Raw genomic sequence first — 25,759 nt, 5'->3', positions numbered from 1 at the left:
TGAGAGGATCTTCACTCTTACACTCTTCTGCTTTTTCATATATTACAATCCGATTGTCAACTTCCAGACAGACAGACAGACAGACAGACACACACACACACACACACACACACACACACAGGTTGGGATCTTGATTGAAAACATATTGAACCTATAAATCAGCTTGAGGAGAACTAACCTTTTTTTTTAAGAGATAGGGTTTCACTATCTTGCCCAGGGTTATCTTGAACTCCTGGGCTCAAGTGATCTGCCTGCCTTGGCCTCCCAAAGTGTTGGGATTACAGGCATGAACCACCACCGCACCTGGCTGAGAACTACCATCTTCACAATATTGAGTCTTCCAATCCATGAACATAGTATATTCATTTATTTTGATCTTTATGTCTTTATATTTTCTCCATAAAAATCTTACACCTTATTTTTTTTGAGATGGGGTCTCACTCTGTTGCCCAAGCTGGAGTGCAGTGGCATGAGCTCAGTGGCATGAGCTCAGCCTCCCAAGTAGCTGGGCTTACAGGCATGGCTACCACGCCTGGCTAATTTTTGTATATTTAGTAGAGAAGGGGCTTGACCATGTTGGATTTCACCAAGTTAGGATTCTATACTCTGATAGAGATTGGAGGCAGAGGTCCTACCCTCAGGTGTTGGCTAGAACAAGCAGTACATTTTGGAGGCAGCCTTGAGTTTTCTTAGGCATCCACTTTAAGAAGGCTAGAGTCATCTTAGGGATGTGCCATGATCTCTTAGAAACTATGTTAGTGTCTGTTCAAGTCAAGTCTTTACAAAGGTTGAGGCCTAGCTGAGAAGGAGATTCAGAGGAGCCTGGCTAGAGTTTGGTCAAGAAGAAAAACTGTCACTTGGCAGTCCTAAAATATTTTCTGGTTTTTTTTTTTTTTTCCTTTTTGAGACTCATTCTTGCTCTGTCCCTCAGGCTGGAGTGCAGTGGTGCAATCTCGGCTCACTGCAGCCTCTGCCTCCTGGGTTCAAGCGATTTTCCTCCTCATCCTCCCAAGTAGCTGGGATTACAGGTGCCCACCACCATGCCTGGCTAATTTTTGTATTTTTAGTAGAGACAGGGTTTCACCATGTTGGCCAGGCTGGTCTTGATATCTTGACCTCAGGTGATCCACCCACCTCAGTGTCCCACAGTGCTAAGATTACAGGTTTGAGCCACTGCACTCAGCCTAGAATATTTTCTCTCTGGCTCTTTACAGAAAAAAAGATTGCTGACCCCTGGAATGAATCCTTTTGTGCTTAACACCCAACCCTAGCCATCATGTGTTATCTTGCCTGAAAATCATCAAATATTCATTCAATATCCAAATTTGTAATAGTTTCATAAAGATGCCTATTTTTAAAAAATTAATCAATCAATATTTTTTTTGGAAAGTCAGTCCTGCTGTTTCCCAGGTGTAGTGCAGTGGCATGGTCTCAGCTCACTGCAACCTTCACCTCCTGGGCTCAAGCGATCCGCCTGTTTCAGCCTCCTGAGTAGCTGGGGCTACAGGCATGTGCCATCATGCCCGACTAATTTTTTGTAAAGATGGGGTTTTGCCATGTTTCTCAGGCTGGTCTCAAACTCTAGGGCTTGAGCATTCCGCCCACCTTGGCCTCTCAAAGTGCTGGCATTACAAGTGTGAGCCACTGCACCTGGCCAGCACCTTACTTTTATAGCTTGTCTTTTTAAAGTCAGGATACAAATAAGGTCCACACTTTGTGATTGGTTGATGTCTCTTTTAAGTCTTTTAAACTATAGGTTCTCCCTCCGTATCTTGTTTTTTCTTGCAATCTTTTTTTCTTTTTTTGAAGAAATTAGATTGTCCTGTAATTTTTGCATCCTGTACAAGAGTGAAACATGTTCCTCTGTCTTCACTTTAAGCTGTGAACTGGTGGTTGAATCTAGAGGTTTTATTAGAATTGGATTCAGCTTTTGGCCTGAACTACTTCATAGGTGGTGGTATGTGCTTTCCATCAGAGGTACATGTCTCCTTGTACTACTTTGTATTTACTGATGCTATTGTGTGTGTGTGTGTGTGTGTGTGTGTGTGTGTATACATGTATGTATGTGTGTATATATATAGAGAGAGAGAGAGAAAGAGAGAGAGAGAGATTGAGAGAGAGAGAGATGGAGTCTCACTCTGTCACCCAGGCTGGAGTGCACTGGTGCGATCTTGGCTCCCTGCAACCTCTATCTCCCGGGTTCAAGCAGTTCTCCCGTCTCAGCATCCTGAGTGGCTGGGACTACAAGCATCCACCACCACGCCCGGCTAATTTTTATGTTTTTGGTAGAGTTGGGGTTTCACCATATTGGCCAGGCTGGTCTCAAACTCCTGACCTCAGGTGATCCACCTGCCTTGGCCTCCCAAAGTGCCAGGCATATGTTTTGTGCTTTGCATATGTTTTGCATTTCTACACTGTCTCCCGTGTAAAACCACAATTGAGTTTTGTTTATTGATTTTGCACCCAGAAATCTTGCTTTTATTAATCTATATAATTTATCTATTTGGATTTTGTTTTCTATGTAGACAATCATATGTAGACAAATGACAGTTTTTGTTATTTCCTTTCCAATTCTTTACATTTCTCTTCCCTTCCCTTTCCTTACTGTGCTAAGACTGTTCGTTTAATGTTGCATAGAAGTGGTGATAGCAAGGAACCCATGACTTGTTCTGGATTTTAAAGGCAATGGCGTCATCATTTCACTTTAAGTATGACACTTGCTAGGTTTTTTAAATTTTGTTTTGTTTTGTTTTGAGACAGAGTTTCACTCTTGTTGCCCAGGCTGGAGTGCAATGGCTTGATCTCGGCTCACTGCAACTTCCACCTCCTGGGTTCAAGTGATTCTCCTGCCTCAGCCTCCCAAGTAGCTGGGATTACAGGTGCCTGCCACCATGTCCAGCTAATTTTTTGCATTTTTAGTAGAGATGGAGTTTCAGTATGTTGGCCAGGCTGGTCTTGAACTCCTGACATCAAGTGATCTGCACACCTTGACCTCCCAAAATGCTGGGATTACAGGCGTGAGCCACTGCACCTGGCCTACACTTGCTATGTTTTTTGTATAGATGCTCTTTGTCAGGTAAAGGAAATGCCCTTCTCTTCCTTGTTTGCTAATTATTCTGAATGCACAGTGCATTTAATCAAATCTGTTTTCTTTGTTTCTAACATAATATGATTTTTATCCTCGAATTTATTGATGCTAATTTAAGGAATTGGTTTTTGTTTTTAGTTTTTTTTTTTAGACAGAGCTTCGCTCTGTCACCCAGGCTAGAGTGCAATGGCTTGATCTCGGCTCACTGCAACCTCCGCCTCCCAGGTTCAAGCGATTCTCCTGCCTCAGCCTCCCGAGTAGCTGGGATTACAGGTGCCCACCACCATGCCTGGATTATTTTTGTATTTTTAGTAGAGATGGGGTTTCGCCGCACAAGCCAGGCTAGTCTCGAGCTCCTGACTTCCGGTAATCCGCCTGCCTTGGCCTCCCAAAGTGCTGGGATTACAGGCATGAGCCATCACACCCAGCCATGAGGTTTTTTTTTTTTTAATGTTAAGCTTTTAAAAATGTTAAGTTCTTGCCTTGCTGGAACAAACCCAATTTGATAATGGTACATCTTTTTTTATATCTTGTGAATTCAATTTCATATTTTGTTTGGGGTTTTTTGTAGTTCAATTGATGAATTAACTGGCCTGAAATGATTTGTTCTCATACTACCCTTGTGAGATTTTGGTATCAGGGTTTTGCTAGCTTCATAGAATGAATTGTGGATTGTCTTTTTGTTTTCTATTCTCTGGCATAATGTATTTAAGATTGGAATTATTTGTTCTTTGCACATTTTGATAGAATGCCTGGTTTAAAAAAAAGTCTGGACTGATGTTTTCTTTAGGGAAGATGTTTCCTTCCCTATTGATTCAATTTATCTTATGACTATAGGTTTATTCAGTGTTGTTTTTCTCTTGAATCAATTTTGGTAAGTTGTAGTTTTCTTTTCTTTTCTTTTTTAAGATGGAGTCTTGCTCTGTTGCCAGGCTGGAGTGCAGTGGCACGATCCCAGCTCACTGCAAGCTCCGTCTCCTGGGTTCAAGTGATTCTCCTGCCTCAGCCTCCTGAGTAACTGGGACTACAGGTGCATGCCACCATGCCCAGCTAATTTTTGTATTTTTAGTAGAGACGGGGCTTGGCCAGGATAGTCTTGATATCTTGGCCTTGTGATTCTCCCGCCTCGGCCTCCCAAAGTGCTGGGATTACAGGCGTGAGCCCCCGCGCCCAGCCTACTTTTCTAGATATCTGTTTCATCTGAGTTTTCAAATTTATAAGTACGTTGGCATACAGTATTTCACAAGAGCCTCTTATCTTTAAGGACTGTGCATTTGTAATGATATGTTCCAAATATTATCTAGTTACACCTTCTCTCTTTGCCTTAATCAGTCTTGTCAGAGAATTGTCAGTTTTTCAAGAACTGATTTTTGGTTTGTTCGCCCTCTCCATTGTATGTTTGTCATCGATGTGATCCTCCTTTCAGTTTATTCTATTATTTATAAAGTCTTAAAAATTATACTTAGCTCATTAGTTTTCTGCAGTTTTTCCTTTCTAATAAAGTCATTTAAAACTATAGAGGAACCTTTTAATTATCACTTTTGCTGCATTCATAGTCTTTACATACATACAGTCTTGTCATTCAACCTCAATATTTTATCTTTTTTTTTTTTTGAGACAGAGTCTCACTCTGTCGCCAGGTGCCAGGCTAGACGGCAGTGGCACGATCTCGGCTCACTGCAACCTCCACCCCCTGGGTTCAAGCAATTCTCCTGCCTCAGCCTCCCCAGTAGCTGGGACTACAGGTGCGTGCCACCACACCCAGCTAATTTTTGTATTTTTAGTAGAGACAGGGTTTCACCATGTTGGCTAGGATGGTCTCGATCTCTTGACCTCGTGATCCACCTGTCTTGGCCTCCCAAAGTGCTGGGATTACAGGTGTAAGCCACCTCACCTGGCCTGTTTTATCATTTTTAACTACAATTTTTCTTTGACCTATGTGTTATTTAAAAGTGTATTTATTTATTTTTTTTTGGAGACAGAGCCTGGCTCTGTCCCCCAGGCTGGAGTGCAGTGGCGCTATCTTGACTTACTGTAACCTCTACCTTCCAGGTTCAAGTAATTCTCATGCCTCAGCCTCCCGAGTAGCTGAGACCACAGGCATGTGCCACCACACCAGGCTGATTTTTGTATTTTTAGTACAGATGGAGTTTTGCCATGTTGGCCAGGCTGGTCTCAAACTCCTGACCTCAGGTGATCCATCCGCCTTGGCCTCCCAAAGTGCTGGGATTACAGGGATGAGCTACCATGCCTGGCTAAAAGTGTATTTCTTAATTTCCAAACATAATCTTGTATTGATATTGTCATTATTGTCTTCTAACTGAATCATATTGTGGTCTGAGAAGTTGGTGTTCATCTGAGTTACACAGTCTGATAGCCACTGGCTACTCATGTCTATTGAGCACTTGAAATTTGGTGAGTCCAAATTGAGATATACTCTAAGTGTAAAACATACACTGAATTTCAAAGACTAAGAACAAAAAATAGAATGTAAAAATCTCATTAATAGTTTTTCATATTGATTACATGTTGAAATGATAATATATTGGATATGGTGAATTAAATAAAATACAAAATTAATTTCACTTTTTAAAATGTGGCTACCAGAATATTTAAAAGTACACATGTGGCTTATGTTTCTGTTGGGCAGGGATGATCTAAAAACATCTTTTGAAATTTGTTGATATTTGCTTTTTGGCCCAGGCTTTGCTCAATTTTTATGTATGTTACATGTATACTGGAAAAGAACATGTATTCTCTAGTTATTAGGATTAATATTCTGTGTATATATACAGATTAAGCTTGTCGATCATTTTCATTAATTATTTTTTATTCCTACTGATTCTTTTGTCAGCTTTATTTATCAATAGTTGGAGAGATACATGAAATGTTCTTGCTATCATGGTGGATTTGTCTTTTGCTTACAGTTCTACTATTTTTTGCTTTATATTTTTTGAGCTGATGCTTTTAGATACTTATAAATTTAGAGTTGTGATAGCTTCCTGGTAAAACTGCATATCATTATGTAGTCAAGCCTTTGCCTCTAATGATTTTTTGTCTTAAAGTCTGTTTTATCTGACTATTAATATAGCTACAAAGCTTTATTTTGGTTGGTATTTGCCTGTTCATATATTATTCCATTTTGTTGTTTTAACCTTTTTACGTCATTATGTTTTAGAAATGGGTCTCATAAAGACTTTATAATTGTATTTTCTTTCCTTAAAGATCTGATCATTTTTGTATTTTTCCAAAGTATTGCATTAGTTCATTTACATTTGTTACAGTTACTGATTTATTTACATCTACTCCTACCATTTTATTTTGCGCTTTTTTGTGAGACACAGCCTCACTCTGTTGTCCAGGCTAGAGTTCAGGGGCATGATCGTAGCTCACTGCAGCTTTGATCCCCGGCTGATGATTCTCCCACCTTAGCCTCTCAAGCAGCTGGGACTATGGGTACATGTCACTGTGCCTGGCTCTGTCAAAAAACATTTTTAGTACGGTCAGGATCTGGCTGTGTTGGCCAGGCTGGTCTCGAATTCCTGAACTCAAGCAATCGTCCTGCCTCGGCCTCCCAAGGTGCTGGGATTATAAGCATAAGCCACCCCGCCCAGCCTGTTTTGTGCTTTGCGTGGGTTTTGCATTTCTTCACTCCTTTGTTTCATTGCCTCCTTTTGGATTATTTTTTCTTACCTCTTTTTATTCCTCTAGTAGTTTAGATGTTTCCTTTCCTCAGCTCATATTTTTTTGGTGCTTCTCTTAGAAATTTGAGCAAAAATCACTGACTTATCAAAGTATGAAGGTCGTTACAATCTTTATCTTCCTCTGAAATGACACAGGGATCTTGGAATGCTCTAATTCCAAGCATGTAGATTTCCAATTTGTGTGCTGTAGTTATCCAGTCGATTCGTCCTATGTATTTTTTAATCCCCAAGTTACACACTGTTATTACAGTTTCATAGAATGTTTGTTTAGATTTAACAACATCTTCATCATTTTCTTTGCTCAAAATTCCTCCTTTCATCTCAGCTTTTCTATTGGGATCCTTTTTCCTTCCTTCTTCCTCAGGTTTATCTTTTAGCATTTTGTTTATTGAGCAAAACAAAATTATCAAGAAAAACAACTCTGTTGATTTTCTCTACAGTATCTTTATTTCTTCTTTATTCTTGAAAAGTATTTTGTCTGGGTCCACAATTGATCATTATTTTCTTTAAGCACATCGAAAATATTATTTTTCTATGTTTTGCTTTTCATTATTACTGTTGAGAAAGTATCTATTAGTCTAATTGCCATTCCTTTATAGATAAAATGTATTTTGGTGAATGGGGTCATAGTACAGTAGTTGAAGGTTTGGCCTCTGGAATCAGACTGCCTGGATTTAGATCCCAGCTCTTTAGTTTTCTAGCTGTGTGACATTGAGCAAGCTGATTAACCTTCCCATGCCTCTGCGTGCCTCAGTTTCCTCTTTTGTAAAATGGGAGAGATAATAGTACCAGTACCTACTTCATAAGATTGTGGTGAGGATTAAATTAACTGATACGTAAAACAGTCGCCACAGACGTAGCTCATTTTAAGTGCTGTTCAAGTGTTAGCTATTACTTTTTTTCTTTATGCTTGTAACGATCTCCTTATCATGAGTGTTGGTGTGTCTAGATATGAACTTCCTTTTATTTATTCTGTTTGAGATCCACTGAGCTTTTTGAATCTGTAAGTTGCTGTCTTTTATCAATTTTGAAAAAATATTAGCCGTATTTCTTTAAACACTTCTTCTACACATTCTCTTTCCTCTCTCTTTCTGAAACTTCAGTTAGATTAATTAATCATTTTCTCTCTATCCGTCTGTCTTTCTTTTCCCTCCCTCCCTTCCTTCCTCTTTTCCTTTTCTTTCTTTCTTCCTTTTTCCTTTCCTTTATGCTGAGACAGTGTCTTGCTGTGTCACCCAGGCTAGAATGCAGTGGTGTGATCACAGCTCACTGCAGCCTTGACTTCTCAGTCTCAAACAATTCTGTCGCCTCAGCTCCTGAGCAGTTGGGACTACAGGTGCACACCACCACGCCTGGCTTTTTTTTTTTTTTTTTTTTTTCTTGTTTTTGTGGAGACGGGATCTTGCTATGTTTCCCAGGCTGCTCTTGAACTTCTGGCCTCAAGCGATCCTCCTGTCTTGGCCTCCCAAAGTGCTGAGATTACAGGCGTAATGTGTCTCTTGGTGCTTCACAGTGTCTGCTGTGAAGATTCTGGATAATTTATTTAAATCTATTGTCCAGTTAGCTGATTTGTTTCCGCGGCATCTAGTATGCTATTAAACCAATATATTGAGTTTGTAAACTTTAATGAAGATTGTTATATTTTTCATTTCCAGAAGTTGTGTTGGTTCCCAACCAAATCTGCCTGGTTGTTTTTTGTAGGTTTTCTTTTTGTCCTTCACTCATGCGTTCACCTCTTTCTTTTACTTCTTTAAACATGTGATACATACGTAGTTTGTATTCTGCTCTGATACGTCCAGTGTTGAAAGGCTTTGCTTGTCTCATTCTCCTGCCTGTTCTTTTGGAGCCACATAACGCCAACGTTAGGACCCCTGAGACAGGGGCCAGCCAGAAAGCTTTGAACTGTGAAGGGCTGGTCTTGATGCTTTTCCTGCTCCTCTTCTTCCCACACCCCTTTTCTTTGTTTTTTCTCCCTCTTTCTCAATTTACTTTTTTGAAAGGCTGATTCATTTCCATGGTTCAAAAAAAGTGAAACTCATCTTTCTCGGCACCCAGTCGCTTCCCTACTGGCAGCCAGGGTTATATAGGTTCTTGCAGATACTTCCTGTGATATTTTATGCGTATTCAAGCAAATACAAATTTAAAAATTCATTCTGTCTGTAACACGAAGGGTAGCACACTACACGTATTGTTCTGAACTTGTTTTTAATAAAAAAAGATGTTTCTGGTTACAAAAGAAATACATGCTCATTTTGAATAACATGAATACCCAAGTATCTACAAGTAGAAAGTGAAAGTCTCGCTGGAATTTCATTCCCCAGATAAACCTCTATTATGTATCTATAAATATATATTTACATAAATGGGCTTATGCAACTGATACTGTTCTGTAACCTGTTTTTTCTTTTTCTCCCAATAATACTTCATGACATCGTCCCATGAATCTTTCCATGTCTCCACATAGCCCCCGAGTTAAGTGCTTGGGTTTTGGAGTCAGACAGAGCGAGGTTCTAATGCTAGCTCTGCAGCTTAGCAGATATAGGACTTTTCAGATCCTCTCTGAGCCTCAGTTTCCTCATCTGTAAAATGGGGATAGAAATAGTGTATACCTCACGGTGTCGTTCTGGGACCGTAAAAGCCTGCATGATGTGCTACCTGTGGGGCCGGCTACTTCATAAGCCCTCAACGAGTGGTCATTTTTATGGTGACTTCCTTACCCTTTATAAGACACTTAGAAGTATGAAGTGTCACCATGTACTAACCATTTTCCCTTTGATGGACTTTTTTTTTTTGAGATAGAGCCTTGCTGTATCCCCCAGGCTAGAGTACAGTGGTGTGATCTCGGCTTATTGCAACCTCCACCTCCTGGGTTCAAGTGATTCTCTTGCCTCAGCCTCCCGAGTAGCTGGGATGATAGGCACCCGCTACCACTCTGGCCAATTTTTGTATTTTTAGGAGAGAGAGGGTCTCACCATGTTGGCCAGGCTGGTCTTGAACTCCTGACCTCAGGTGATCTGCCCGCCTTGTCCTCCCAAAGTGCTGGGATTACAGGTGTGAGCCACCGAGCCTGGCCTGATGGATGTTTTGTTGTTAACCATTTTCCCTTTGATGGACAACTTTTTTGCTGTAAGTATAACTCAGTGAACACTGAACACTCACCTCAACAAGAATGCCGTCTTTTTGTGAATTTCCTGCCATGGGGTGGCCGGGTCCTCTGGATTCTAATCTCTGCATCCTCTTTCTCTTCAAGGAGGAAGTGAAAATACCCCATGGGGTGAAGCTTGTGTATTATGTAAGTTTTTACTGTTTAATACTGCTTTTCTTCCTCCCTTTCCTCAGGTGGGGTGGAGGGGGAGGGCTCCTGCACAGTAGAGGTGGTCCTACCCCCACCCAGCCTGCCCTCCCCCAGCATCCTAGTGCTCCCCTCCCTCTATAATATTGGGTCTTAGACTTTTTGTTTCCTGCAGACCTTGGTTACTGACCATTTCATGATCATTCGTTTAAGAGTTAGTTTTCAGACTCACCTAGTTTTAAAACAATTCCCTGTGGTTTGCAATAAATTAAAGGAATCAAAACACATTTAAAATGGGCCAAAAGCCTAAAGAAAGCAAGAAAAGAGGAAGGAGAAGGGAGAACCTTGTTACAACACTTTACTCTCCACCAATCCTGGAAAGGTACAACTACTAGGCTCAAAGTTAACGCTGAGCTTCCTGGCAGCCATAGTAAAAAGGGGAACAGGATAGATTCTGTAGCTCATTAGAAGAACAAAATCTACTCTGCACCTTGAAATGGTCATGAAGCGATTTTTTTTTTTTAAATCGGCAATAGAGAAGTGATCAGCAGGGTTACAAAAGGTGCTGACTGCATTTGGCTGCTTCAAGGGAGAGGCAGAGAGCAAGTCAGTGACCCCTGAAAGGGGCATGACAGAGCTTTGAGCGGGAGGAGGTGGAGTCAGAACAGGGCGTGTCCCTCCTGATGAGATGCATCTGCGGTCAGGAGGGTGAGAGGGTCCTGGGAGAGAGTCCAGTTAACTCTGAATGTGACTGGGGGTTAAGGGGAGGTTGAGAAGGGATGGGGATGGAGACAGGCTTCTCTCCCAGGACACTGGCTAGCCAGGTAGCAAACATTCACTGAACGCTATGGGCCAGGCCTTTTCCAGCCTTTGGGAATACAGCGGGGCCCAAGACAGGCATGCTGTCTGTCCTCACGGAGCTTACAGTCCAGTGGGAGAGAGACATGAACCAATTACAGGTGAGGGGAGTACTCTCAAGGTGGGGACAGCCACTGGCCCTGCTTACTTCTGAAGTGCCGTCTCCCCCACAGCTGGATTCCGGGCCAGTGATCCATCTTCTGGGGGCTGTCAGCCATAGCCAGGCAGGGGGTCAGCTCGCACCAAAGCTAGAGGTCCTGGAGGACTTGATGCAGTTCAGCTCGCTCTCACCTGCCAAGAGGCTCAGAAGGAAGAAAAGACCCATGGCGCAGGGCCCTGCTGGGTGCCAGGTACAGAACACGTGACGTCATTTAATCCTGCTGAGAGAGGCAGCTTCACACCTGATTGACAGAGATGTCACCAAGGCTCAGAGAGAGGGTGCCACTTGCTCGCTATCACACAGAATAGCCAGAGACAGGGTTAGGCCCCAGCGGGGTGGCTGGCCTGCCTCCATGTGTACTTCCTTCTGCAGCTCTGAATTCAGGGTGGACTGCAGGAGGAAGGGGCTGGGTCTCCAGTGCATCTGGGGAGGGAACCGTCCCTGGCCTCCATTTCTGGCTGACTAGTTTGTCCTGCTCCCTGCCCCAAGGTTTTCCAGCCTCCTCCTTCAGGAGGCACAGCATGGGACTCTGGTGGCCTCTCTGACCCCTTCCACCCTCCAAGAAGCGGTTCCCTGTCCCTTGGCAACCCCATCTTGGACCCTGCGTGTCACCAGGGGAGTGCTTCTGCCCTGGCCACTTGCCTTCTTCGCTGGAGCATGGGTCAGGGAGGACGTGGGAGTGGGGAGGTGACTAGAGGAAGCAGCGTCTCCTGGGCTGGAAGGCCAGGCCCATCGGCACAGCCTCAGTTCCTGTCGCCTCCACTACAGAGTGGCCCAATGGAGGCTGAAGAAGAGGAACCTCTGCTGGAGGAGGAGGCGGAGGACTCAGGTGAAGGACCCTGGAGGGAGCCTCCTCTGCCGCCCCCTGGCTTCCAGACACTGCTGGGGCCTGGGGAGGACTTGGACCTTGCTTCTGGCCCCAGCCCCTGCTAGGACTCTTCTCTCCCCGCATCCCATCAGCCTGTAGCTCTTCCCCAAAGGGGTTGGGGCCGCTGGCTTGCCTGGGCTTGGCTCTCAGACAGATGGAGAGAGGGGTCTAGGTCTTTGAGGGTGGGACCCCTCTCCTGTCTGCCTAAGCCCATCAGCCTTGAGTCAGCCCCTCCCCTTTACCCTGGGCACCCCTGGGAGCCTGTGACATTCTCTCTCCACAGCTCTGCTCCAACAGGAGAAGCCATCCCTGTATATCGGGGTGCGGGGCACTGTTGTCCGTTCCATGCAGGAGGTGCTGTGGACTCGGTGAGGCCCTGCTCCCTACTACGTGACATCCCAAGGGACGCCCTCACATGCCCCGCCTCTGGGGCCCTGCCACGTTCTAAGGGCTTCTGGGTATCTGGCTAACTCCGTTTGGTAGCTGTGCAAGGTCCCTTGGCCACACAAAGTGCCATTGGAGAGCTGAGGTTTGAAGCCGGGTCTCTCTGGCTTCAAGGCTGTGTTTCCCCACTCAGCTGCGGCAGCTCTCAGCCTCGGCTCACGTCCAGCCGTGCCAATGTCACCTGCAGCAGATGCTTTCAGATGGTGAGAGCCTATGCTGGGAGCGGTCAGAGACCCGAGCCCAGAGCTCTCATTTGCTGATGGGGAGACCAAGGCCCAAAGAGGGTCGGACTTTGCAAAAGCCACACAGCGAGTCAATGACAAATGACACCCAGGGCCAGGGCTCCGTTCCCTCCCCTGACTCAGGCCTTACTCTGACCTGACCTGGGCTTCCTCCCCTCCACACACACCCCACACATTGCATGGGCCAGAGACAGAGCACGGGCTGACGAATCAGACAGTCGGGTTTCCAGTATTGCTTTTGCCACTAATTACACGGCTGTGAGTAAGCCCTTATTTTCTCTGAGCCCTCGTAACCCCATCTGTAAAAGGAGAATGATCCTATTTCCTCCTCACAGAATTGGGGTGAGAATAACTAGGTTCCTGCAGGGAAACGCCCACGACAGGAACAAGTTGGCCCAGACCCTGCCGCCCACCCATCTGCCTCCCTCTGAGACCAAGTGCCTGGCGAGCCTCCTGGGCTCATGGCCACACCCTGCCCTGGCCTCCACAGCCTTCGGGAGCTCCCAGACCTGGTGCTGAGTGAGGAGGTGGTGGAGGGCATCGCTGCTGGCATTGAGGCAGCCCTCTGGGACCTGACACAAGGCACCAACGGCCGCTACAAGACCAAGTACCGCAGCCTGCTGTTCAACCTGCGGGACCCCAGGAACCTGGTAAGCAGGGCTTTGGGCTGGGCCGGGTCCCCTGTCTGAGGCTCATAGCCCCTGCAGGATGTGAGGTGGGGCTGTTTCGGCTTTGTGCTGCAGCCCTGCCCCCTGCCCCCACAGGACCTGTTTCTCAAAGTGGTTCATGGAGATGTCAACCCCTATGACCTGGTGCGGATGAGCTCGATGCAGCTGGCCCCCCAGGAGCTGGCCCGCTGGCGGGACCAGGAGGAGAAACGGGTGAGTGCTGAGCTCAGTCAGGACGGTAAGGGGATGTGGGAGCAGAGTGGGTGGCCTGAGGGTGGAGGAGGGAGAGACAGAGACAGGGAGCAAGGGAGGAGGCACTCAGAAAGACAGAATGAAGGAAACAGAAGGCAGACGGGGAATCAGAGAGACCCTTCCCACAGCAGGAGAAGGGGCGGAAATGAAAGGGGCTGGGATGAAGTGAAAGAGCTTGGTAGAGACGTGACACACTTGGCCCTGTGGGCGTGGGTTTGTCCCTGCCCGGGAACTGCTCGGGGACTGGGAAGCTGTGGCACCGAGCGGGCTTTAGAGAACACTCACCTCATGCTTGTTGGTGGCCCAGTGAGAGAATAAGGGACTGATTTAGGGGCTGAGGCCACTGGGATGGGGCAAGGCCCTCCAGCCCCTGCTCTGGAAGACACTGAGTGGATTAGAAGGAATAACCAGAGTCCATCAGGTGAATCCTTCCCTATAGGCGGAGCTTCCGTCCGGGCTCTGTGGGGGACCGGGATCGGGACTGGCTTTATAATTTTCAGGAGCCAGTGCAGAATGAAAATTCGGGGTCCTCTGTTCAACTGCTAAGAATTGCAAGGTGACAACAACAGAGCACTAAGCCATGCAGGGGCCTCCCGAAGCGCAGGGCCCTGTGCAATTGCACGAGGCTGAGCCCACCAGAGAGAAGCGGACCCCCTGTCCTCCAGGGGTTGTTAGGAAAGGAGACACAGGCTTTCAGGGAGCATTGCAGATAGAGTGACATTGATCGACAGTAAGACTTACAACTAGCATTTGCTACGAGCCATATTCCAGGCTAAGCACTCTCTATATGTTGTTTAATATAGTGCTTTTCACTAAATTCCTACAAACAGATAAACTGAGGTTTAGAGCCTCTAAGTGCTTGCCCCAGGCCATACCACCTTATGAATCTTTATTAATGGCCCAGTGGGGACTTCAAAGCCTGCACCGTTTAAGCAATACCACACCGTTCCCAGAACAGGATGAAGTACAGTCAGAGGTTGAACTGATCTGTGGGTGAAAGCGAAATCCAGGAAGGCTTCCTGGAGGAGGCAGGATTTGAAGGGTGCATCAGTGGAACATGGAGAGGTAGCACTAAGGGTGGAGGGCTTCCCAGGGGAGGGATATGGTGGAAGTAAAAGTGTTGAGGAAAAGGGAACCACAAGAGAGGGCCTCAAGGGAGGAAAGTGAGCACTTGGGCTTTTGATGGCTAGAGGTCCCCTAACAAGGCTCAGCTTTGGCTGCTCTTTCTCTTCAGGGCCTGGATATCATTGAGCAGCAACAGAAGGAGCCGTGCAGACTCCCAGCCTCCAAAATGACCCACAAAGGCGAAGTGGAGATCCAGCGGGACATGGACCAGACGCTGACCCTGGAGGATCTGGTGGTAAGCTGGAGCCTGACCTGGTGCTGGGCAGAGCCCATGCCTGGGGGTCCCACGCCTCGCCTCACCAGTGGTGTGGCCTTGGGCATGTCACCCGACTGCTCTGAGGCCCGACTTATTTGTGATAAAATGGGGACAGTGACCCTTAACGCACAGGGGAGCATGGGAGGAGACAGTGCTGCTGGCACAGGCCTGCCAGCGCCTTGTCACTGTTGGTCCCCCTCCTTTTGGCCTCACCCCAAGGCCCCCACATGAGTGGCATTAAGTCCCATCATCATAGTCACCCCCAACCTCAGGCCTTCTGCCAAGATCTCTGCTGGGAAACAGTAGGCTGCACTGTTCCAGGCAGTGAATTTTTCAGATGGAAGGAATGAAGACCCACTGTATTCAGTGGATTGATTTGGGGATGCTCCAGGCAGGGAACCCCCTGGCGCCCAGGCAGTCGGTCCAGAGGGCCTCCTGGAACTTGTCCTCAGACCTGGAAAGCCCACAGGAGTGACAAAAGCCAACAGGAGTGACAAGAGTCTAGGGCTCTTGCCACTGAGGATCTGCTCCATCCCCATGTCCATCCTGCCCCTTCCTCCCCCTTGGCCGAGGCTTGCACAGAAGCTGACGTGGCGGCTCAGCAGTCCCAGAATCCACGAAGCCTTCACCTCAGACTCCTGCAGTCCACCAGAACTTCCCCTGACTTTGGTCACTCTCAGAAGGCCACTCTGGCTGTGGTCGAGTGTTCTGTGGGTCAGATGTTCAACTGGGTCTTATCAGCTGTGTGTCCAGGAGAGGGGTGGGGGGCAGGTCTCTTTAACCAGTACATACTCAGTCAGTCAGTACATTTATGGGGCACCTGCCAGGTGCCAGGCATGGTTCCAGGCACGGGGGAAACAGTGAACAGACGGAAATCTCTGCTCCCAACTCCTACCACCAATGACTGGGAGAACTTCTGCCTGTGCCAAGAGGAGCCCCAAGGGAGTGTGGCTGCTCCCCAATCAAAATCAATTTGCAGCCTGGGTTCGGTGGCTCATGCCTGTAATCCCAGCACTTTGGGAAGCCGAGGCAGGTAGATCATGAGGTCAAGAGTTCGAGACCAGCCTGACAAACATGGTGAAACCCTGTCTGTACTAAAAATACAAAAATTAGCTGGGCCTGGTGGTGCTCACCTGCAGTCCCAGCTACTTGGGAGGCTGAGGCGGGAGAATCGCTTGAACCTGAGAGGCGGAGGTTGCAGTGAGCTGACATTGCACCACTGCACTCTAGCCTGGGCAACAGAGCGAGGCTGTCTTAGAAAATAAATAAATAAATAAAATAAAATCGATTTGTATTCCCTGAACAAACTGAATGGCAATGTAGGAGAAAGACCTAGATAGCGCCAGAGAGGAGGAGACAGAGGAGATGGTGGGGAGGGGAGGGGAAAATAACACATGATAACAGTCTTGACTGTTTATTGAATACTTACTATGTTCCCCTTTTACAAGCAGTGTCTCATTCACATCTCACAGTGGCCTAGGAGGTGGGTGCTATTCCCTGCCCGTTTCTGAGATGAGGAACCTGACGCTGTTTACCCAAGGCCACACAATGTGCAGTGGGAGCTGAGATTTGAACCCAGGCTGCCTGACTCCAAAGTCTGTGCTTTGAGACTGTTCTGGAGGTGGCTAATAAGAGCAGAGTTTCAAAATCTTCTTAAACCTTCCTAAAGCAATGATTGTTTTATGTTTAAAGCTATTTCTAGTATGAGGAAAAAAAGTGATTTGGCAATAGACGTCAGGAGTCTTTAAAATGTTCCTTCTCCCTGATTCTGTCATCTGCTCCTGAAATCTTGTCCTAAGGACATAATTTAAAGTTTAGGAAACTACTTTCTGCACAAAGATGTCCTCAGTGCTATTTTGTAATAGTGAAAACCTGGAAATAACCCAAATGTATAGCAACAGAGGGGATCCGTCTGCTCTAGTCCACCCCGTCACAGCAGCGGCTGCAGGGACTATGTGACAAGACAAATGCCTCTGCTATTATCAGTGGACAGAAAGAGATCACTAAGTTGAATATGTGATCCCAGCTGTTTTAGGAAAAGGACTCCCAAACCCTGTGTCTAGAAAAAGATTATAAAAGAATACCCAGAAAAGCAACAGTGGTCTCTGAGTGGTGGGACAACAAGCGATTTTCTTTTCAATTTTCAAGTTTTGGTGTTTTCCAAATTTCCTTTGTGAGTTCACAATAATAAACAACATTTATTACTGAGAAAAAAATAAACCACGTCCTGGGGTCCCCAACCCATTGTGGGCTCCTGGCATCCCCAGCCACCTTCTCAGCCTGCCCCTCTGTCTTCTGCCTCCCAGGGACTGCAGGTGTCCAGGGACTGCAGCCCACAGGCCCCGCCCATCGCATCAGAGGACACCACGGGGCAGCACGAACACCACTTCCTAGACCCTGACTGCCGCATCTGCATGGGTGGGAGGGGACACAGGAGGGGTGCAGGGGTGGTGGGCAGGCTGGGGCTGAGTGTGCAATTCAGCAGCAACAGGGATTTGTGGCCCAGGGAGAGGGTAGCAGAGCGGGGGTGTCTGTGCCCCAGGTCACCTAGAAAAGGACCTGGTTCAACCCTGGCGCTAAAGCCCTGGGCTGGCGTCAGTCCCGCTGCTTCCCCTGTTTCAGCTTCTGCCTCTGCTGTTTGCAGACTGGGAGCCCTCGAGTGAGCTGCTGGGCTCCTTCAAAGCCACCAAGAGGCTTGGGGACAATATCTTCCAGAAAGTCCTAAGCCAAACTCCTGTGCCTGCTCCAGAGATGCCCAAAGCCAAGGAGATGCCTCCCACAGAGCCACAGGACAGGTGTGGGGCTGGGGCAGGGAGGTGGTAGCCCAGCAGGGTTGAGGGGAGGCCACCAGCTGGGGCAACAGACGGAGCACTGGCTTTTCTTTCTGTGTGGCCCTGGCAAGTCTTCCCTCCCTTGGGAGCCTCCCTTTCCCCATCTGTGCAATGGAACTTATCACCCCAGCCACCTGGTTGCATCCTGCACAAGGTCAAGCCTGGGCCAATGTTCCAGTTCCCACAGTGGGGATTCTGGACCTGCTCTGAAAAGAAAGGTGTGGCCGGAGAAGTCCTGATGGCTCCGTCTCTGTCCCTCCCTCTAGGGTCCCTCCATCTGGGCCCCAGGTGCCTTCTGCGCCCACAGAGGCCCTGCCCTGTCCGCTGCCCTGGGAAGGTGTTCTGGACATGTTCTCCATCAAGCGGTTCCGGGCCAGGGCCCAGCTGGTCTCGGGACAGAGCTGTCGGCTCGTCCAGGTGCACCTGCCCTCCTCGCCAAGGACTCCCTCATATACTGACCATCCCAGGCACCCGCCCACCTCCCTCCCTCCCTCTCTCTCTCTTTTTCTTTCTTTTCTCCCATTCTAAAGTCATTGGCACCCCTCTTTGTGCCTGGCCCTATGTGAGGCATGGGGGCAAATGAGGTGTTGGCCCCATTCCTACAGGGACACAGGGTGAAGGACTCCCTGTCACCCAAAGCACATAGCAAGAAGGGCCTACAGGAGGGTTTTAGGAGTGATCGTTGAGTGACTGAATGATCAGCTAAAGTGCTGGATGAGGGCCGAGGATAGAGGAGGGAGGGGCTTTGGAGAAGTTGTAGTTTAGCCAGGACAGGCTGCAGGCCTCCATGGGGCAATTAGAGATTTCTGGGCAGCCACTGAGGGTCTTGGAATACGGCCTACCCATCTTTGCCACAGGCTGAAGCCTTCCAGGTGGCTGGGAATGCATCCACCCCGAGTGGGTGGGAAGCTGGGAGTCTGACTGGCCGTCCCTCCTGTCCCCAGGCTCTGCCCACCGTGATCCGCTCAGCAGGCTGCGTCTCCCCCAACACTGTCTGGGACCTTCTGGCCAGCATCTGCCCAGCCAAGGCCAAGGTAACTGCCCACTCTTGGGAACCCCCTCTTCCTAGCACCTTACTCCCACCCCAGACACCCTCCCTCTCCACTTCTGGAGGAGAGGCCTGGCTTGGGACACCCAGGTCTAGTTTCCAGAGTGACTGCAGACTCACTGCGTGACCCTGGGCAGGTCCATCTGTTTCCTCCTCTGGAAGATGGGGACACACTTCCTCGCGGGGTTCTCGGGGTTCAGGGAGCCCAGGGGTGCTGGCAGGAGCAGAGGAGGACTAAGCTTACAGCTGTTCTCCTCCTGCCATCGCAGGATGTCTGCGTGATCAGACTGTGCCCACACGGGGCCCGGGACACCCAGAACTGCCGCCTGCTCTATTCATACCTCAACGACAGGCAGCGCCACGGCCTGGCCTCTGTGGAGCACATGGGGATGGTTCTGCTGCCCCTGCCTGCCTTCCAGCCCCTGCCCACCAGGCTGCGCCCTCTAGGGGGCCCAGGTGAGTGCCCAAGGCCCGTAGCAGACCCTGCCTCCACTCACTTGGTCACCAGACCAGGCATGGTTGATGCAGTCACCCAGCAGAGGCAGGCGCATCCCAGAAGGGAACTCCTCACCCAGCCAGGCAAATGTGAGAACAGTGACAGCAATAGCTCACACTTGCATCGTGAACTGCATGCCAGCCATTGTTCTAAAAGCTTTACCTAGCTGAATTCTTATAGTCTCAAAATCACCCTATCAGAATGGTACTATTAGACTAGACTCTCCATTTCATCGATGAAGAAACTGAGGTAGGAAGAAGGCAAGTGACTTGCAAAGTCACACAGCCAGTCAATAGCAGAGCTGGGCTTCACAGCCAGGCAGCGTGGCTTCAGAAACCCAGCCCCTCAGCACACCACACTGCCTCTCAAGGTAGGCACCTCCCGAAGAAAAACGGGACAGCCACATGTGACCCAGGCAGCAGGACAGAGACAGGGTCTACACACGGTTGACTGCAAATGTCACCTAAGAGAGGAGGGAGGAATGTTTCACCACAGCTATGCGGGGGCCAGGCTCGGCCTCTGTACCTGGACACCCTGCACGGCGCAGCTCAGGACAACAGCGAGGGCGGCGGTGGGGGCCCTGTCCACTCCTGAGCAAAGCGCTTGGCCTTTCCCGGCTGTATGTCCTGAGACAATGAGGTAGACTCTGAGTCTGGAGAGTCTTCAGGTCAAACCATCCATACCCCAGCCTCAGCCAGAGGACCCTTGATCCTAGAGCTCAAATCTTCCGAGATGGCCCCACCTTCCCACTTATTCTTCCCAGCATCTCATGGGCCTCATTTCACTGCGGAGAGGCCCTTCTTGGGATCCAGCCTCCAGATCTGCCGCAGCTAAGCTGAACATAGTTCTCCCCCACAGGACTTGGGGCTCTTCCTGTCTCCCCTTTTCCTTCCCCAGGTCTGGAAGTCACTCACTCAAGTCTGTTGCTGGCTGTGCTGCTCCCCAAGGAAGGGCTTCCGGACACAGCAGCGTCCAGCCCCTGGGTGGGGAAGGTTCAAAAGATGGTCTCCTTCAACAGTAAGGTAGAGAAGAGATACTACCAACCAGACGACAGGAGGCCGAGTATGCCCCTGAAGGGCACCCCTCCCCCAGGAGGCGCCTGGCAGCAGAGCCAGGGCAGGGGCAATATAGCTCCAAGGGGAATCTGTGCTTGGCAGAGACCCCCCAGAGGCAGGGGGAGGCTCTGGCCAAAGCCTGAAATTTGGCAGGGTCCTGGGCGAGGGCAATGGCCCCCAGAACCCGGCTTGCGCCAGTCCTGGCATCCCTATTCAGCAGCACCAGCTGGCCATGGCTTTGGCCATGGCCAGCACCTCCACAGGAACTCCTGTCCCCACAAAGCCCTGCTCCAGCACCTGGAATCCCTGGTGACCATGAGTCACCAGCTCCAAGCCTTACTGTGCTCCCCAGACCAAGAGCTCCATCCCTCACCCTCTGTAGCATCTGTCCAGCCGCCTGCAGCTCCAGAGCTCCCTGGCCCAGCCCCTGACTCCTCTTTGGGGCTTACAGATGAAGCTGGCTCTGAGTGTCCCCTCCCTAGAAAGGCCTGACCCTCCTTACCCACCAGAACAGGGGTTTGGATGCTCTCACTCGTGTTGAAGCCTGTTCCGGAGAGATGCTGGGCTGCAAGGAGAGGAGGGTCAGCTCTACGCACCTGCCCTGTTTGAGCTTCCTGTTTGACAATGTTTGCTGTTGATTTTTCATTCAATAAAGAATTTGGCAAAATTGGGATTGCATCTACTGGCTGGTCAGGAGAGCCCTTGGTCCTGGTCCCATGTGGGTTGGGTGGGTGTGTCAGTGGGTGTCTTGTGCACAGATGTGTAGCCTTACTCATTGCTGGGCTGAGGTCCTGAACCATCTCTGTGCCCCAGGGCACAGTTATTGCCACGGTGGCTTCTGGAAGCATTTTGCAAGTATTCTGAACTAAGAGGAAGAGGAGGTGGTGGGAAAGAAGGCAGGACTGAGGTTGGGGGTGGAGAGAGAAATGGACAGAGCCTTTTGGAGGGTCACAGACATCAACAGATTGCTAGAGAGGAAAAGAAGAGCAAGTTGCAGTGGTTTTTACATTTTTCAGTTAATATTGAGATTTTTTTCCTTTGACTAGTTGGGGAAGGGTAGTACCTACCTCCACCGTATCCCCTCTGTGTCTCTGTGCTTCTAGGGGATCTCTGTGTATGTGTGTACCTGCGTGCATGTGTGTGAGTATCTGTGAGTCTCATGGCCTGCCTGTGGGTAGGTCTCTGTTGAGGAAGTTGGGAGATCCAGATTGGGTGACTCCTCTCTCTCTCTCTCTCTTGCCAGATCGCAGACTGGTGTTAGAAAAAGTCGAGGGTCTTGGCCTTAGTGGTGGGTATTCAGGGTGGGGTTGGGGACTGGTATTAGGGTTGGACGGTGCTACCCCGCCTTGGGCCTAGAATAAGCTTCCAACAGCAGCTGTAACTGTCAAGCGTCTCAGGTAGGGTGTACCTCGAGAGAACGGAGTCTGCGGACTGATGGGGAACCAGCTGGCCAGCGTGGGGAAAGGGGCCTGGCTTCCAGAAGAGAAACTCTTTAGAACCCCACCCTTCGCCCGTAGTGAGAAGGGCCCTACCCGCTCCCTGTCCACCCCTTCGCGAAGTCCACCCATGTACAGGCCTCGCCCTGGACCCTCCTGGACGGGGAAGGGTGGGGCGATGGTCGGTTGGGAGAGCCCCTCTTTGCCCCATGAGCTCTGCGGCTGCCCTACCCGCGGACGACAGCAGAGGGGGCCCTCGGCCTTGGGATGGAGGTCGGGGCTGGCAGGACCGGAGTCAAGGCGGCTGGGGGCAGGGGTGGTGCGAGGTGCAGGAACTTGGCGGAAGGAGTTGGAAGCGGGGTCGGGGTGGGATGAGGGTGGAATGCAGGTGGGGTGCAGGTGAGGGGTAGGGAGAGGGAGCTGGACAGTTGAACCCGGGGAGGGAGCGGGGCTCCTTCGGGAACTTTTCCGGCTAGGAATGGCATGGGAACGCCGCAGCCTCCGCGCTATATGCAAATGGTGCAAATTACTATGCAAACCTACAGCTCGGTTCTGAGCCCACAGTTTGGGTGGTTTTCCTAATGCAGTTGGTTCAGAGGGAGACGACTGTGCACCCCCTCCCCTCCAGGCCCAGGGCTTCCTCCGGAGAGACGCCAGAGCCGCTCTTCCAAAGCACTCAGCGAAGAGCGAGCTTTGTACTCTGGGCAGGGATTTCTTTTGGGAGCTTCAGTTTTCCCCTCTGTAAATGGAGTTCGCCCTCAGGAGGGCTGTAGATGAGCCCCGAAATCCTGCTGCCCGCTAAACATAACACCCTCCCCCACCCCTGCCACCTTTTGGCCCCAGTCCAAGAGCCCCTAGCCTCTCTCGGCAGAGGCCAGGAACTAGGATTAGGCGGGACGTTGCTAGGGGGCGTGGCTGGCGGTTGCTAGGCTCCGGGGGCGTTGCTATGCAACGCTGGGCGGGGCTCGTTGTTGCTAGGCCGGAGCTGGAATCGCCCGGGACCCGAAGAAACACCTCGCGCCCTGGGTTTTAGTGGAAGGCGCCCCAGGCTACCAGAGATCGCGACTCTGCTCTCCCGGTGACTTTCTTGGGGCCTGAGCTTCCCCCGACTGGACGCAGTTTCTAAGGGTCCTTCCGGTCACACCCTCTGCCACTCCGTGATCCTCTTGGCTGCGGAGTGAAGAACCCTGCATCTTTGTGCACGTGTCTGTGCGCCTGCCTGTGGGGGGGGGTTGCGGAGCGGATATCGCTTTTGGGTTTCCGTAGCAACCGCTCCTGTGTCACCCCATTGCTCCCAAAGGTTTGAGCGGTTGCGTGCACAAATTTACATATATCTGCATGTCATTAGCATAGAGGCGGGGCCGGAACTTGTTTGGGCAACTATCCCTGGACGGTTCCCTTTGCTTCCTCCTCATTCCTTCTGATGGGCACGTGGGCTGCGCATGCGTGAGTGTTTCGCCTGTCCCTGTTCTCAGATGTGGGGTAAATGAGTGAGCTGTGATAGTGACCACCGGTTCCCTTTCCGCACGTCCCCTTATTGAACCATTAGCTTGAATCCATCCAGATATCTCTGACCGAAGACTCCCAGCTTCCCAAGCAATGCCAGGCCTTTCTGGCACCCCAATTCTGCCCTTTTCTGGCTGTGTGGCCTTGGGCAAGTTTAGTTACCCTCTCTGTGCCTCAGTTTTCTTCTCTGTAAACGGATATTAATCCCTAACTTACTAGGTTATGGGAGGGTTAAACGGGATGCCACTTGTACACACACTAGTTGCTGCTTTCTGGCATACAGTGGGCACTTGGTGGTACTCCCTTCCTCCCTCTCTCAAGCCCAACCCTTCTTAGAGTCCAACCAAAGCAAATCAGCTTCCTTTGCCGCTTAAGACATGGCAACTGGACACCAGGAAGAACTCCCAGATGTCAAGGCAGACTGGATTTGACACACAACATGAGGACTATTGGTTTGCCTGTTTGTCTTTCTTGGAAGCTGGAGGTCAGGTTGGTGAGCATGGACTCTCCTACTGCCACTCCCTGACATCCTTGTCTCTCTCAGGGAGCCCACAACTTGCTTTCCTGTCCCAAAGGCCGGGAGCCTGAGGCAGCTGCAGCAGTGACAGCTGAGCCTGGGAGGCCCGAAGACCAGGGCTGAGCAGGTGGTGGCTGAGGAAGTGCCTTCCAGGACTGAGATGTCTGGGATGGAGCAGGTCTGGAGATGGAAGGAGACTGAGAGCAGAATCTGCCTGGAGTGCCTTTTCCAGAGAGGACTGGGGAACCCTGGGCCACCCACTTGCCCTTTCTGAGCCTCAGTTTCCCTGTTGTGGACAGTAGGGACTCCTCTGCTGCCACTTGGGTTGGGGGTAAGAAGTCAGCTCAGTATGGAGAACTCTCTCATTGCTGCAGCTATGTAACAGTGCTGTGGAGGGAGTTCCCTGTTCTTTGCGCTGTGCAAGCAGAAACTGAGGGGGACCCCTTAAGTGTGCTGAATAGGAGCAGCAGAACTCCTGGAAGCTCTTGTTCTTTAGAAACTGGGGTTGGCTTCTATCCTGCTTGCAGGAAGATTGTTGGTGATGGTTAGGGGTGTAGGAGCTGGATTCCCAGGGGTTGAGTGGCTTCCTAGAGGAGGTAGGACTGCATGGGGGCCATACTCTGCAGTTGTCACTCTGACTGCTACATGCAAGACTGCTGTCTGCTGGTGGATGGCGGTGGGCCTGCCACCTGTGCTTCACAGGTGAGAGTTCCAGGGACAGACTGTGAGCCTAGCAGTGCCCGGCTGGCCTGCCTGTGTCCCGCTCTGGGGGCCAATTAAGTCTCCATCCCTAGCCGAGCCAATTAACAGTTAATAAGGCAGCAAACACCTGCAGCTATGGAGGCGAATTAAGAGCAACAGTCGGCATAATACACAACCCGATAAGTGAGCAATTAACAACCGGAGAAAGATTAATAGGAACAATTACGTCCTACTCAGAGCTCTGTAAATACAACTGTCAACGGCCAGGGTATTCAGTTCAGTCCTGCCTGGCCCCACCCCAGGCCACAGCCTCTGTTGGCAGGGGTGTCTACTGAGCCTGACTCTGGATCCTGGACCGCAGAGCCATGACAGATATGCAAATGCACACAGAGATATACACGTACAGTCATATTCAGATAGGTAGCCCACAGAATGCAGTCACACAGATATAAAAGTTCCCCACTGTCTCGTATACTCACATTCACACAGACGGGTACACATACACACACACATAGGGCCTCCCAGAAGCATACACAGAGATACACAGAAAAATGCCCACAGTGTCACAAAGAGACACTTTCACAGAGCTAGAGCCACACAGACTACCAGTGACACTCACATATACAAACTTAGACCTGTAGACACACACAGCTTTCTACTCACAGGGTCACAGATGCATACGTCCCTCCTGTGGTGACCTTCAGAGGGTTGTTCACAGTGGGTGAGGGCAGTGGCAGGGTATTGGACCGAGAGAGAACTGGAGTCAGTGTGGGAGGGGACACGGGGGGCAGAATGTGTGTGAAAACATGCAAGCGTGTCTGCATGCCTGTGACTCCTTGTAGAATGTGTTTCATCCGTGCATGGGCACATTCCTGTGTGTAAACATGCATGTGCTATACATCTGTGTGGCTGCCTGAGGTGAGTGTCTGTCATGATGCATGGGTATGTGTACATGTGCTGTGCCCAGCAGATCTGTGACTACACATGTGGGTGTCTGGATCACGTGTGATCATGCTGTGCCAGTGTCCATGTCCAGGTAATTGTGTGCCTGTACTTTCGAGTGGCTTTACATGTATGTGTCTTGTCTCTGTGCTGGGGCCAGGGAGGGACGCTTCCCTGGGAAGCCTGGGATAGTGTCTGAAAGCAGAGTCGTTGCCCCCACCGCCCACCACTGGATTGGGGCTCAAGGACAGGCAGGGATGCTCTCAGGC

At 49.7% G+C, this 25,759-nt stretch overlaps 1 protein-coding gene across 1 annotated transcript in view; it reads left to right on the top strand.

Annotated features, from left to right (window-relative positions):
* SPOCD1 (SPOC domain containing 1) overlaps positions 1-21,060 on the top strand; it is a 28,924-nt gene extending 7,864 nt beyond the window's left edge. Inside the window, 16 exon segments of the mRNA XM_037738253.1 lie at positions 10,043-10,084; positions 11,116-11,292; positions 11,592-11,723; positions 11,871-11,931; positions 12,254-12,338; positions 13,147-13,306; positions 13,421-13,537; positions 14,811-14,936; positions 17,264-17,375; positions 17,602-17,752; positions 18,055-18,205; positions 18,733-18,822; positions 19,106-19,292; positions 20,230-20,732; positions 20,734-20,782; positions 20,785-21,060. Coding sequence (XP_037594181.1) covers positions 10,043-10,084; positions 11,116-11,292; positions 11,592-11,723; positions 11,871-11,931; positions 12,254-12,338; positions 13,147-13,306; positions 13,421-13,537; positions 14,811-14,936; positions 17,264-17,375; positions 17,602-17,752; positions 18,055-18,205; positions 18,733-18,822; positions 19,106-19,292; positions 20,230-20,732; positions 20,734-20,782; positions 20,785-20,879 — 2,238 coding nt within the window. The 3' untranslated portion in view covers positions 20,880-21,060.
* The last annotated feature ends 4,699 nt before the right edge of the window (positions 21,061-25,759 follow it).

The sequence above is a fragment of the Cebus imitator genome, unplaced genomic scaffold, assembly GCF_001604975.1.
Source record: "Cebus imitator isolate Cc_AM_T3 unplaced genomic scaffold, Cebus_imitator-1.0 Scaffold51, whole genome shotgun sequence".
Classification (NCBI taxonomy): domain Eukaryota; kingdom Metazoa; phylum Chordata; class Mammalia; order Primates; family Cebidae; genus Cebus; species Cebus imitator.
The sequence above is the reverse complement of the archived record's forward strand: the minus strand, read 5'-3'. Positions and strand labels throughout refer to the sequence as shown.